General features: G+C 37.7%; 1 protein-coding gene across 1 annotated transcript in view; it reads right to left on the bottom strand.

The window, feature by feature from the left end:
• The window catches only part of LOC106882435 (glutamate--cysteine ligase catalytic subunit), a 57,424-nt gene that overhangs the window by 10,392 nt on the left and 30,970 nt on the right, over window positions 1-16,062 (bottom strand). Inside the window, exons 10-12 of the mRNA XM_089346344.1 lie at window positions 14,263-14,375; window positions 8,850-8,936; window positions 7,481-7,585 (exon numbers count right to left, since the gene is read on the bottom strand). Of these exons, the coding sequence (XP_089202470.1) occupies window positions 7,481-7,585; window positions 8,850-8,936; window positions 14,263-14,375 (305 nt within the window). The remainder of the gene's footprint in view (window positions 1-7,480; window positions 7,586-8,849; window positions 8,937-14,262; window positions 14,376-16,062) is intronic.

Genomic DNA, 16,062 nt, shown 5'->3' with positions numbered 1-16,062 from the left:
AGTCCATAAGAGGAGCTTATTGTGATAGCCACAAGATTCTCTGAATTCATATCTTATATTAGAAATTTATACATACGTATGTATGTATGTATGTATGTATGTATGTATGTATGTGTGTGTGTGTGTATGTATGTATGTCGTTGTTCAGTTTTATTTCAAGGTTTCTTGCCAATAGAGAAAGCGCCAGTTTCTAACCTACATCCAAGGTTCCTTCATTGGAATTTCAACATCAACAGGGTATTTTTGTATGTAATATGTATGTATGTATATGTGCAAATTTGTATGTTTTGTTTTAAATAAGTATTACCATGCATATACCTCCATATCTAGACATGCTCAGATATACTTAAATGATAAACTTCTGGAAAGTTTTGCAGATTTTTACAGTTTCAGTGATGGACTGGATCTGTAGTCTTCGAATCAGCTTTCTTCTTTCTGGTTTTGTGAAGCCAAATTTCTCAAGATTGGTATTTAGGTAGTGTGTTATATATCTCAGTACCCCAATAATTACAGGTATAAATCTGAACTTGTAATCTGGATAGAGTAACTGTAGATTTCTCAATAGTTCAGTGTAAGTATTTTCCATATCAGTCCATGTTAACATCTGCTGGGCAGCTGATTTCCACCACTATATCCAGTTTCTCTTCCCAAATCACTATGTCAGGTCTCCTATTAGGTTTTCACCAGGACATTGCACCAGTACTCCTTTTTATTATGAGTGGTTACGGTTTCTACCATAGTATGGGTTCTTATTTTTTTGTCCTTGGGATTATCCTTCCAGTGGATTTCATTATAGAGTGTCCTAACTACAACTCCATGTCTCATCGGTAGATAATACTGTGATAACATTTTCAAATAACTGCTTATGATGTGGATAATATCTTCAGTGTGAACTCCTCAAAGTCTGCATTGGTTGTCACATTTTACTGCTTTTCCCGCATCTTTATCCCTTTTGTGCATCAGGTACTTGGTTGATATTTCTTGTTCCTGGATTGCAAACGCATACCCTTCAAAGTGATAGGAAGTAATCTGGCTACTGGTCCATGATAAACTGCTTTGATGATCGATGTTACTATCATCACGAAGCTTTCTACTAACATAGCTTTTCATAGTCTTCTGCTCATATAGACTCATCTTTTCGTCTGATGATACATTGTGTTAGAGTCGTGCAACTTCTTTAGGCATGTATTCTAGGTTATCAGACAAAGAATGATGCTCAAGGAACTGCCTTCCAAGTCTTATGATGTTTTCAGCCTCATGTATGCAAACTTGGTCAAGGCTGTACTTTGACACTTGGTGGTTAAAAGATGTTTCTGAAGGGATATGATGCGACATTCAAACACATTTTGGATCGATGTTAAGCCTCTGCTGCCTTGTTTATGTTTTAGGTAGAGGCAGTAAACGTCACTGTTTGTGTGGAAATTGTGTGCTTGTTAGTATTTTTCAGGTTTTCACATTAATGGCTCGGATCTCATCAAACATCCAATCAAGCAGCCCAAATGTTGGTATGAGTACTGGCACTGCAAACACATTGTGGGCCACTGTTTTATTGAATGCAGAGAGTTCTGAGGTCCAAATTTTCTTTATTTGGCTCTAAAATTCTTTAGTGGCACATGTTTTGTTACAGGTGCCACTGTAAGATATATTTTCATCCACCCCTAGATACCTGTAACATTCCTCGTCAGATACAGGGGAAGCAATCAAATTATTGATGGAGATGTTACTAGTCTGGTTTATAGTTTTCTCCCTCTTCACCACCATATAACATTTATCCTGACCAAACTCCAACCTTGCATCCTTTGAGAATGTTGTAACTTAAGTGGGCTGACTACAACATACATAAACACATACAAATCTACATATTCATACATACATACATACATACATACATTCATACCCTGCTGTTTATGTTGCAATCTGAATGAAGGAACTTTGGATCTTGGTTAGAAACCAGTTCTTTCTCTACTGGCAAGAAATCTTGAAATAAACAGAATAATGATATACATACATGTGTATATGTACAAGTACTGACCCACACACATGTGCACAAATGCAGCTCTCTCTCTCTCTCTCTATCTCTTGTTACTCGTCCTTCGCCTCTCACCATCACTACTACTATCTCTCTCCCTCTCTCTCTACCTCTCGTTGCTCACTTTTATTCTACTTCCTCCCCTCCTTTTCCCTCTGCTACTCTTTCTCCTCACACAGCATTGGTCACGTGTGTCCGGCTGCTATTTCTTTTCGTTCTTGGAATCACCAAGCTCGCACGTACTTCTTTGCCCCTCCTGTACGTGCTTCACAGCGTTCAATACATACACACTTCGAGTCTGGCTGTACAGCCTTTTTGCTGTATATTTCACCGTTTCGTTTTCCTGTCTGCCACTACCCTCCACGAAAACAATTTAATTTGTGTTCGTGGGAAGAACCATTTTAACGATGCGTACTGCCTTAATTCTTCGAAACGCCGGAGTTTTAATGGTGGCAGCTGATGAAGGGGATGTTTCTATGTGGCCTGCTTGTTTGTTGCACCTAGTTTACCATTTTGTCCATGTTCTTTTGCCACGTCATGTACCCGGTTATGTATCTATATGTACATGTAGATGAACGTATATACATACACGTACATATATATGCATATACTCATATATTGTTTATATATATATATATATATATATATATATATATATATATATATATTATATATATATATATATATATATATATATATATATATATATATACATGTATATATATATTTACATATCTATATATATATATATACATATATATATTTACATATATATATATATACATATATATATTTACATATATATATATATACATATATATATTTACATATATATATATATACATATATATATTTACATATATATATATATACATATATATATTTACATATATGTGTGTGTGTGTGTGTGTGTGTGTGTATAATCAAAATAAGCAACAAGGATATGCATTACCTCCGGATATCCTTGTTGCTTATTTTGAATTTAATCACCTTATTTTGAAATTGTATGGATAATGCCGTACTAAATTCTGGTGCCTCAACTTAAGTACCATATTCACCTGAATCTAAATATAAATATATATGTATATATTTGTATGTGTATGTGTGTTTGCCCCTCCACCATCGCATGACAACCGATGTTGCTGTGTTTACATCCCTGTAACTTAACGGTTTGGCAAAAGAAACCATTAGATAAGTACCAGGCTTACAAAGAGTAAAATGACTGAAACAAAAGAATAAGAAATATATATATACGTGTATATATATATATATATATATATATATATACGTGTATATATATATATATATATATATATATATATACGTGTATATATATATATATATATATATATATATATACGTGTATATATATATATATATATATATATATATATATATATATATATATATATATATATATATGTATATATATGTCTTGTGCGGGTGACACATGAAATGTTTCGAGCGGGATCGTTGCCAGTGCCCCCGGACTGGCTCATGTGCGGGAGACACATGAAATGTATCAAGCGGGATCGATGCCAGTGCCCCCAGACTGGCTCATGTGCGGGCGACACATGAAATCTTTCGAGCGAGATCGTTGCCGGTGCCCCTGGGAAGGCTCCTGTGCGGGCGACACATGAGGTTTTTCGAGCGAGATTGTTGCTAGTGCCCCTGGACTGGCTCTTGTGCTGGTGACACATGAAATTTCTTCGAGCGAGATCGTTGCCGGCGCCCTGAACTGGCTCTTGTGTGGGGTTGTTGTAGGATTTTCGATCGAGATCGTTGCTGGTGCCCCTGGACTGGCTCTTGTGTGGGTGACACATGAGGTTTCTCGAGCGAGATGAGCATGGCCATTGCCAATACCGCCTGACTGGCCTTCGTGCGGGTGACACGTAAAAGCACCCACTACACTCTCTGAGTGGTTGGCGTTAGGAAGGGCATTCAGATGTGGAAACACTGCCAAATCAGATTGGAGCCTGGTGTAGCCATCTGGTTTCACCAGTCCTCAGTCAAATCGTCCAACCCATGCTAGCATGGAAAGCGGACGTTAAACAACGACGACGATATATATGTGCTGTGCGTGAGAAGACCCGGCAAGCCAAGTGAGATCGTAGCCAGTGCCCCTGGACTGGCTCTTGTGCGGGTGGCACATAAGATGCACCATTTTGAGCATGACCGCTGCCAGTGCCTCCTGACTGGCCTTCGTAGGGTTTTCGAGCGAGATCGTTGCCAGTGCCCCTGGACTGGCTTTTGTGCGGGTGGCACATAAAAGACACCATTTCGAGCGTGGCCGTTGCCAGTACCGCCTGACTGGCCTTCGTGCGGGTGACACGTAAAAGCACCCACTACACTCTCTGAGTGGTTGGCGTTAGGAAGGGCATCCAGCTGTAGAAACTCTGCCAAATTAGATTGGAGCCTGGTGTTGCCATCCGGTTTCACCAGTCCTCAGTCAAATCGTCCAACCTATGCTAGCATGGAAAGCGGACATTAAACGATGATGATGATGATGATGATATAAATAAGAATGTCTGTCTGTCTGTCCGTCTGTCATTCTGTCCGTCTGTCAGTCTGTCCGTCTGTCTGTCTGTGTGTTTCCCTAAAACTCGAGAACTACACAACCAATTACATTCAAATTTTACACATGCCTTACTTAGAGTCCCGGTTGTGTTTTAGTCAAAAAAAATGTTTAACTTCTTGCATAGTTTGTGCACACGGCAACATAATATCTCCTCCACTATTTAAGTATTACGTGTCAAAAGTGAAACAAAAACACTCATGTCAAATACTTTCACTTTAAAAATGAAACTATTCCACTAACTGAAACAATCACATTTCGATACTGTAATGACAGATACATTCACTTTAATGGTTTCAGAGAGAGAGAGAGAGATGTATATGTATACATGTATACATATAGATGTATATGTACATGTATATGTATAGATATATATAGAGATATAGATCTATATGCATACATGTATATGTATACATATGTGTAGATGTATATATATAGATGTACATGTAATATGTACACATATATACACATATATACATACATACAGATATCTATACATATATACACTGACACACACACACATACACACAAACGCACACATTAGTCATTTGTTTTTTTATCCAAAACTACGTCAAAAGTACTGAACGGATCTTTATGAAATTTGGAAATTATATTCTATGCAAAGCGGCCATAACCGCCATGAAAATTCATATATTTTTCATGTTGAAGAAATTTTCACCATACATATTACACACAAATAAAGTAATATTTCTAAAATTTCTTCTTAGAAGTTACAAAGATCCCTTCATGGGGACTTCACACCCACAATTTATTCATTTTTCCTAAGCAAAGACGAATACAGTTGTACTATTGGAACCTATAGGGTCACCCGAACATAACAGATGAGCATTATTTGTAATTCAACGGTACAACAGTGTAAGACTACCCTTTCAGATATACTTACATTGTGATTTCTGCAATGTGGTGCATAAATTGTCAAGTAAATGAGACGCATCTTTGCCTCCACTGATTCACTTGCAAAGTGTTGAGTAAAATTATTTCGCTGCAGACCTCCTTTCAGTCTTTTTATTATCACTGCGACACATATAGTCCCCAGTTGGTAACATTGATTTCAAGGCCTTCCCAGATGAGTGAAGGCATGTGTTAATTTCAAATGAAATTGGTTGTGTAGTTCTCGAGTTTTATGGATTCACACAGACACATATTCTCATCTTTATATATCTGATATTTATGCGCATATTCAAAAATTCTAGTGTTATGGACCCTGTAAAAAGGATTTTGCTCATGAAGAATGGAGCTCTTGGAGCTGAAAAATGTAGGAGTTAAGGCCCCTATTGGGGGTGGGGGTGTTAATGTCAACCAGAGAAGTTGAATTGTTGGGAATGTTTTTAACTTGCAAAAACAGCAGTTACAACAACAATCCCAATAGTTACTGGAAGTAATGTTAAAGAAGTCTAAAAACACTTCAGGTTTGTTCTCATCAGACAACATAGCAAATTCAATTGGAGAAGTTATTTATAACCCAGAAGAAGGTACTACTTTTTCTGCATATTTTAGAAGACATGAAGAAATATTCAAAGAAGAATGTAGAAATTGGAATGGTGAGAAGAAGGTTATCCCCTCCCGAACATGAAAAATATTGTAACTATATTCTTCTGAAGAAACCAGATGAGATTTGTTTTGATGAAACAGTTAATTTGTTATTGAGAATTTTCAATGAAAGAAGTTCCCTCCAGAGATTTAAGAGTGCATTGAGGAAACACACATAGACAGAGTATTTTATATATTGAAATGAAAATATCTTAAAATCACAAGGTTTGTATCATAGAACAAAGAATTGCCACAAAAAGAAAATTGGTATCAATAAGATTAAAGAATGCCTTGTCTATCAAAAATAGGACACTGACCCGTCTGGAAAAACAAAATTGTGTACAGTCCCTAATAATATTTCATCAGGAACTTAGCTATATGCTTATAACTGCTGAAAATTTCAGATCTACAGTTAAACAGTGTGTTAAGATATGCATAGCTGAAAGAACTTAGATCCTTTTCAGATCTAAGAACTTTAACACACTGTTGAATTGTAAATCCAAAATTTTCAGTTGTTGTAATCATATGGTTAAGCTTTTGTTGATGAAACGGAAAGTACCACCCTCTCTGAATTGAGCAGCTGTACCACAAGCTCAAAGCCACTATCTTTTCAGCCTTAGTCAAAGGAGAAATAACTTTAGTTTCTCTTCCTTTGCCTTTTTCCAGTTTTTCAACTCACCATTTTTTATATCTACTTCTTTCTTGCCTTTTCTCACTTTTTTCTCATCCTATCATCTTAATTTTAGTTTGTTATGCCATGTGAGTAGTGCCTGAAGATTGCGCTGAGACACCAGATATATTAAAAAAACTCTTCTGGCATGCTTTCATCACATAAAATATAGATATTGATAGATGGAGCACTATTTTTGTTAATCTCACCATCACTGAACAGTGCACTATATACATATATATAATACAAAGGGAGATCAAATAGATCTTGGCAAATTAACTAAGAAGCACTCTTATGTATACGTGTGCGTGTGTTTATGTTTGTGATTGTTCTTGCCCCACAAACGATTTGAGATCTTAGCATCAAGTCATTCCCTAGCAATCCAACCCAAAATACTGTGTAGAAAGGTAAAGAGGTGAACAAGATTTTATAAGAGGCTGATGACGTTGGCAAACAACTGACCAATCAAATTTGTGGTAGAAATCACTGTATCGTAATGTAAAGCCAACTAATATGAATGGGGTTCAACAAATGATTGATGACACCAGCAAAGAACTGACCACTCAAATCTCAGCTTATATTTATCTTACAGATAAAAAAGTTCAATGCTTATTATATAGAAATAAACATTTTAATATAAGAAATCAATATTTACCTTTGTTATTGGGATCAAAAGGTTTAGCTTGAGAGTAACTATAGCTCGGTTAAGAAGAATAAGGAATACAATAAGCGCAGCATTTTCAAAGTCAGTCAACTGATCCTGGAAATACATAAAAAAAACATTGTTGAAATTTATTGGGTGTTCAGGCTAAACTTGACAGTTTGCATAAAAGGAAAAGAAGCCACAATATCCCATCCAAAAATAAAAGCATTTTCAGAAATAAAAAAAAATCAACTAGATTATGGCTGGGAGATAAAAATTTACTGAAGGCAGTCACCCTCAGTTTCCAACATGGCCTCAAGATGGCTCTGGAACGCAGTGCATGCATTCTTTGGCCATCTTCCTCATGTTGGCTTCCAGTTCGGCCTTGCTTTACAAGCAGAATGGTTAGTGTCTTCTTCAATTGAGCCCCACACATAGGATTACAATCTGGGGAAATAGGGGGACAAAAATTGGAGCTGATGAAGTTTTAGAAATTCTCCAGGAACCACTTCTGACTCTGAGCTGGTACGGTAAGGAATCGAATCCTGCAGCCACACATATGGGCTTCTAGTAATAATCCCCTTCAGCCAAGGTTTGACCAGTCCCCAGCAGCTTTACATAGCCATCTGAATTCAACTTAAGGCCCTGTTTATCGTTATTGGAGGAATTCCAATGTACAGTTAGTTGCTCCAGCTTGACCAGAGTCCAGTGACTGATACCATTGAAAGTGTACACCAAATTCTACCCTGAAAGTATTGGACAACACCAAACTATTGGAAGACACTTTCTCCAGGTATCTTTAAGGAGGATTGAACTCAAAGCCATATGGTTGAAGAGCAAACTCACCATCCACATGATTACTCCTAAACTATGTTCGTCCATTGGAGTGACAAGGACTGCCTAGTCATCCTTATGGAGGATCAATGACTTGCATGGTGATTTTGTTGAAAAAGAATTGTGCATTGTCAGCCTCATTTTCTCGTCTATGACCACCTTCAACTTCAATCCAGTAGCAAGACCAGCTCAAGACAACCGGGGATGAAGATATGCAGTGGAGGCCCAAGATGTATTATCAGCCCAATTTTGTTGAAACTATGAGGGGGCGCTGAGAAGTTCTTGTTTTTAAGGGTACTGCAAAAGGCTTGGTTGGAGGCCCAACCTTGCAAGTTCTTTTACAGGGCTTAGAAAAACTGAAGGACTGCTGCAATAAGTATATGAATCTGAGAGGAGAATATGTTGAATCAAATCATAATTAATTGATCCTCCTGTATCTTCTTTTTACCCAAAATCAGGAATTTTCAGCAACCTTTCTTATACAGGAACTGAAACTATATCTGATACAAAATATCTAATACAAAAACAGTTCCTAATAAAATGTTACCTCCATTGTTCTGAATTCCACTTTCCATCCAGATTTCTCATCAGGGAGTTTCAATTTTAAGCTGTGTCCATTACTATTAAAGATAGCCTAAAAGGAAATGTGTAACAGCCCTGGTCATGAATATAGAACATACATTACAATTTAATTAAGTAAAGTAAATTTAAAGAAATAACAATATTTTAAGTAACACATCCCAAACTGAGGAGACCTTTGAAGACTGTAATAAACACTTGTTATCTAATGTTACTAGCTTTAATGTTTATATATAGTCACAAGAGTGGTTGTGTGGTAAGAAATTTGCATCCCAAATACATTGTTCCAGGTTTAGACCTACTGAGTGGTACCTTGAGCAAGTGTCTTCTACTATAGCCACGGGCCAACCAAAGCATTGTGAGTGGATATGGTAGAAGGAAACTGAAAGTAGCCCATTGTATGTATGTGTGTATATATATATAGGTGCAGGAGTGGCTGTGTGGTAAGTGGCTTGCTTACCAACCACATAGTTCCGGGTTCAGTCCCACTGTGTGGAAGCTTGGGCAAGTGCCTTCTACTATAGCCTTGGGCAGACCAAAGCCTTGTGAGTGGATTTGTTAGATGGAAGCTAAAAGAAACCCGGCGTATATATATGTTTGTTTGTTTGTCGGTGTTTGTCCCCCCACCATCACTTGACAATCCATGTTGCTGAGTTTACATCACTGCAACTTAGCAGTTCAGCAAAAAAGATCGATAGAATAAGTACTAGGCTTAGAAAGAATAAGTCCTGGAGTCGACTTGTTTGACTAAAGGCGGTGCTCCGGCATGGCTGCAGTTAAAGGACAAACAAATAAAAGAATATATATATATATATATATATATATATATATATATATATATAGAGAGAGAGAGAGAGAGAGAGAGAGAGAGAGAGATTCAGGTGAATATATATATACATATATATATATATATATATATATATATATATATATATATATATATATATATATACATATGTATATGTATGTATACAGTTTATATGTATATAAATGTATGTGTGTGTCTTTGTCTTCCTCCACCATTGCTTGTCAACCAGTGTTGGTGTGTTTACATCCCCGTAACTTAGCGGCACTTGACAAAAGAGCCCAAAAGTATAAATACCAGGCTTTAAAAGAAATAATAAGTACTAGAGTCCATTTGTTCTACTAAAAATCCTTCAAGGTGGTGCCCCAGCATGGCCGCAGTCAAATGACTGAAACAAGTAGAAGATATCAGATATTGTTTTGCATTGTAGGCGTAGGAGTGGCTGTGTGATAAGTAGCTTGCTTCCCAATCACATGGTTCTGGGTTCAGTCCCACTGCATGGCACCTTAGGCAAGTGTCTTCTACTATAGCCTTGGGCTGACCAAAGCATTGTGAGTGGATTTGGTAGATGGAAACGGAAAGAAGCTTGTCGTATATATATATATATATGTATATATATATATATATGTATATATATGTATGTGTGTATATGTTTGTGTGTCTGTGTTTGTCCCCCCAACATCCCTTGACAATCGATGTTGCTGTGTTTACGCCCCCGAGACTTAGCCTAGATGAGATGCAGTTTGGTTTTGTGCCAGGCAGAAACACCACTGATGCTATATTTCTGGTAAGACAGCTGCATGAGAAATATCTAGCCAAAGATAAACCTCTGTACTTGGCTTTTGTTGACTTGGAGAAAGCCTGCTCAATCTGTAGAAAAGGTGTTGATAGAAACTCCCTATGATGTACCCGTTGTAAGTTATGGACACATAAAAGGTGCCGCAATATCAAAGCAAAGTTAGCCAGGAAGATAGTTTTTGTATGTGGCAAATGCACAGGAGCAATAAACACTGAAGATGTACAGAAAACAGATTCAATCACATGCCAGGGGAAAAATCTAGAAGTAGTTGATAGCTTCCGCTACCTAGGCAACCAAGTCTGTAGTGGGGGTGGTTGCTCTGAGAGTGTAGCGGCTAGAATAAGAATAGGCTGAACAAAGTTCAGAGAGCTCCTATCTCTACTGGCAACTAAGGGTCTCTTGCTCATGATGAAAGGTAGACTGTATGATGTATGTGTGTGAACTGCCATGCTACATGGCAGTGAAACATGGGCCATGACTGCTGAGGACATGCGTAGGCTTGAAAGAAATGAAGCTAGCATCATCCGCTGGATGTATAATATCAGTGTGCATACACGACAGAGTGTAAGCACCATGAGAGAAAAGTTTGACATAAGAAGCATCAAATGTGTGCAGAGAGACGTCACACCCTAGCAGTTGAGGGAATCTGTGGAAGAGGTAGACCCAAGAAGACATGGGATGAGGTGGTGAAGCATGACCATTGAACGTTGGGCTTCACAGAGACAATGACAGGAGACCATGACCTTTGGAGATATGCTGTAATTGAGAAGACCGGGTAACTAAAATGAGATCACAGCCATGGCCGATGCCATTTAGAAGTCCCCTTGAAGCGTCGGGTGATATAATATGCTTGAGAAAATCTGTTGAGTCAAGTAAAACCAAAATCGTAGCTGTAGCTAGTGCCCCCTAACTGACTCCCATTCCAGTGACACATGAAAAGCACCATCCAAACGTGGTCAATGCCAGGTTCGCCTGACTGGCTCCTGTGCCGACAGCATGTAAAATGCACCATCTGAACATGGCCAATGCCAGTGCCCCCTGACTGGCTCCTATGCCAGTGGCATGTAAAAAGCACTATCTGAACGTGATCGATGCCAGGGCCACCTGACTGGCTCCTATGCTGGTGGCATATAAAACGTACCATCCGAATGTGGACGATGCCAGTGCCTCCTGGCTGGCTCCTGTGCCAGTGGCATGTAAAAAGCACCCACTGCACTCTCAGAATGGTTGACGTTAGGAAGGGTATCCAGCTGTAGAAACATTGCCAGATAAGATTGGAGCCTGGTGCAGCCACTGGCTTTCCAGACCTCAGTCAAACCTTCCAACCCATGCAAGCATGAAAAACGGACGTGAAACAATGATGGTGATAATGATGATGATGTATTGAAATATTGTAACCATTAACCCTATGATCCTATTTCTTAATAAGTCTTCATGTTTCAAAAAATACATTCTTATGACAACAAAATAAGATTAAAGGCTGCAACATGTTCTACGAATGCTTTATATTTAAACAACATTATTGCATTCAAGATCACAGTAACTGAAATGCCCAGAATTATCTATTGCAGACGTTATGGGGCTTGATTGTTTGGTATGCTTCGATAAAGAGAGTTTAGTCATTTAATATCAGCTTCAAATTTTAGCACAAGTTCAAGAATTTCAGAGGAGGAGTTAAGTCAATTATATTAACACCAGTACTCAAGACCTTGGTGGAATTTGAACTCAGAACATAAGGATGGACGAAATGCCGCTAAGTATTCCGCTTGGTATGCTAGCAATATTATATTTAAATCATATTAATATCATATTAAAATATTATCAATGTTACAACTCTAACACATTTTGTTAATAAATTTTGATGTTTAACTGAATTCTAAAGATTCTTTATGTTTATCTTTTATCTCTTATTTTTCAGTTGTTTCAGTCATTAGATTGCGGCCATACTGGGGCACTGGGTCGAAGAATTTTTGTCGAATGAATTGACCCTAGGACTTATTTTTTAAGTCTGGTGACTTATTCTATCGGTCACTTCTCCTGGGTGACCAGCGCATAAACACACCAACACTGGTCGTCATGCAGTGGCGTGGGACAAACACAGACGCAAAGACATGTGCATGCACGCACACACACACACACACACACAGATATATGTGTCAAGTTTCTTACACCATCTGTCTACCAAATCCACTCACAAGACTTTGGCTGGCCCGAGGCTATAGTAGAAGACATTTACCCAAGGTGCCACACAGTGGAACTGTACATAGAACCATGTGTTTGGGAAGCAAGCTTCTTACCACACAGCCATGCCTTCATTGAAGCAATGAAAATGGTTTCAAATTTTGGCACAAGGTCAGCAATTTTAGGAGAGAGTGTAAGTCAATTGCACTGACCTCAATGTATAACTGGTGCTTATTTCAAAGACACTGAAAGAACGAAAGGCAAATTTAACCTTGCTGATATTTGAACTCAGAACGTAGAGAGTCGGAACAAATGCCGCTAAGTATATTGTCCGGCATTCTAACAATTCTACAGTTTCTTTTTACCATATATACTCATGGATAGATTGCACTAGGGATAGGTTGTGCCCTTAGTTTGGGGTTGCTGAAGTAGGTATTTGCGGTTATCTCACAGATAGATCACACTATAATCTGGGGAGTTACTTGACCCTTTTTAATGTAAATATAACTAATATTTGTTGAATAGTATCAAATATTCACCTTTATTTCAAAACTTTGCAAACAATTATTAAAACATTTTTGTAGAAGTGACTTCATGAAAATATTCTAATGGATAAATCAACTCGACGAAAAAAAATCAATAAATATCAACTTGACAAGAAAAGCATCTAAAATTACAAACAGAACAGAAAAAACGTTACATAAGAAAAGTGTTTATTCATTAGATATCGTAATTAAACTTCATCAGGATTGAAACTCGAACATTCTTCTGGAGAGCTGATAAACCGCTGTCTACTTCAAATCTTTGTGATGTCTAGTGGATAGGTCACACCCCTGATTTTTATTGAAATTTTGGGTAAAATATGTGCTACCTATCTCCGAGTATATATAGTAATTATGGCATATTATTTTAAAATCTTTATTGCCTACCGGGGGCTTAACATAGAGGGAGCAAACAAAGGAAGACAAAGAGATTAAGTCGATTATATCGATCCCCAGTGCATAACTGGTATTTATTTAATCGATCCCAAAAGGATGAAAGGCAAAGTCAACCTCAGCGGAATTTGAACTCAGAATATAACGGCAGATGAAATATCGCTAAGCATTTCGCCCGACATGTTAACAATTCTGCCAGTTCGCCGCCCTTATGGCATATTGGTAAGAAATGAAAGTAGGTGCTAAGCTTTTCGTCTGTCTTCACATTCTGAGTTCAAATTCAACCGAGGTTGACTTTGTCTTTCATCTTTTCGGGATCAATTAAATAAGTACCAGTTGAACACTGGGGTTGATGTAATCGACTATCCTCCTACTTAAAATTGTTGGCTTTGTGCCAAAATTTGAAACCAATATTAGGGAAGATTCTTCTCTGTTTGCGAAACTGTCTGTGTGTCAGGAAGAAATCCATTGTAATTACAGCTAGAAAGGGTGGGTTCCGCCAAATCTAAAATTCTCTAAACATTGTATATCATGACTTGTTCTCCTGCGTCTCCAGCCAATGTCAAGAAACCAAGGAAGGAATTAGTGCATTATCATGTTATTTTTTTATAAATCTCACTAATTTATTTGTAAATAACAATATTGAACCAAAATATTTTACCTGAATATGACCAGAATCTTTGAAAATGTCTTGATCAATTTTCTCTTTACGTAAATTGAGTGGGTCTTTAAGAAGGAGGTGCGCGACATATTTGGCCATTATTTCATCAATACCTGATTAATCAACAAATATTTTAATAAATTTCAGTAATTTGAATTTATAAAATTGTAACATTCTTGTATACGTTCAACAGAGAATTTATATATATATATATGTATGTCTGTCTGTCTGTCTGTCTGTCTGTCTGTCTGTGGTGTGCAGTGACTTTTGAGGTTGTTCATGCAATAAATATGAGGAGTGGCTGAAAAGTTTATAGTCTGACCAAAATACTCTCATAGAATGTAACCAAATGAGGTTTATTTTTCAATGTAGTCCCCACTTACGCTTGATACAACTATTCCATTGGTATTGCAATGCTCGGATCCCATTGGTGCAGATACTTTCATCCCATGGTCAAAAAAGTCATCAACAGCAGATATGACCACATTATCACTGCGATACTGGTTCCTAGCCACGTGTTTTTCATGAACCAAAATAGGAGAATAGGAAGGGCGATCAACCAATTCAGAGCTATAGTCATGCACAGCAGCCATTGAAAGCAAGGATATGTGTGCTAGAGCATTGTCCTGATGAAAGAAGAACCCTTTCATTAGTTTTTCTGGGTGTTTGTTAACTGCTTCAGCAAGCTGTTATGGTACTCTTCATTGAAAATGTGGTCCTTCTGAAAATAGTCGATAAACACAAAGCGTTTTGATATCAAATAACTGAGACCATCAACTTTCCTGCAGATGAAATGACCTTGGTTTTCATTCAAGCAGGTGAGGAAGGATGTTTCCACTGCAAAGATTGTCTCTATGTCTTAGATGAATCTTACACCTCATCATGGGTTACAAAACATTCAAGGAGACTAGGTGAATCAGCCTCAAACAATGTCAGATTTTCCTGCCGTGCGAACAGCACTTTTGATCAGGTGTCAGAAGGTGCGGCACCCATTGAGCATAAACCTTCATTGTGCCAAGTTGTTCAGATCATTCTCAACTCTCTCAAGGGATATGCTAATAACATGGGCTATTTGATTTATAGTCAATCGCCTGTTGTTCATCAACATGTGGTGAACATGATCAATGTTTTCCTTGTTGGTGGCAGTTGTAGGATGTCCATACATTAGGTCAACTTCAAGACTCTCCTAAATTCAGCTGCCCACTTTTGCATTGTTGATAAAGCTGGAACGTCATCCTGTCATGTAGCAATTATGTCAGCATGAACGCCCATGTGGGCTAAAGCCTTATTCTGAAGGTACGTGATTATAACATGATGCACATTTTATCTAATTTTGAGAAAAGTTGTTGCGTTTGAAGTCTTCTTTGAACAGTCAGATGTCAGTTTTCCTGAACGGAAACAAGGCAGTTATTAATATGCAGAGTTGAAATAAAGGCATGCAAGACCTCCAGCAATACTCCTTCATAGTCAGCCTTTGATCTTTTCAGTCCACCCTTGTACTTATTTGTTGAGCTGGTTCATTTTTTAAATTGTTTAATTAAGAGAACTAAATTAGTTTTGTAGCGTGGTCATGAGGTTCACTGTTTGAATGCATTAGCATTAATGGCAGTGCTATTCCATCACTTGTTCAGGTTATTTCAATAGATTTTCAAAAGAAATTATAGCCAGCACTGATTTAGTTATGACATTTTGTATCAGAGATGCCTGATGTAAACAAGAATGAGGTCGAAGATGAAAAATTGGTAATGGGCGTATATAATAAGTTTTTGATCCCTCATCAGCCCCCAACCAATCCACAAT

Source organism: Octopus bimaculoides, chromosome 30, assembly GCF_046866305.1.
Source record: "Octopus bimaculoides isolate indiv1 chromosome 30, ASM4686630v1, whole genome shotgun sequence".
Lineage (NCBI taxonomy): Eukaryota > Metazoa > Mollusca > Cephalopoda > Octopoda > Octopodidae > Octopus > Octopus bimaculoides.
The sequence above is the reverse complement of the archived record's forward strand: the minus strand, read 5'-3'. Positions and strand labels throughout refer to the sequence as shown.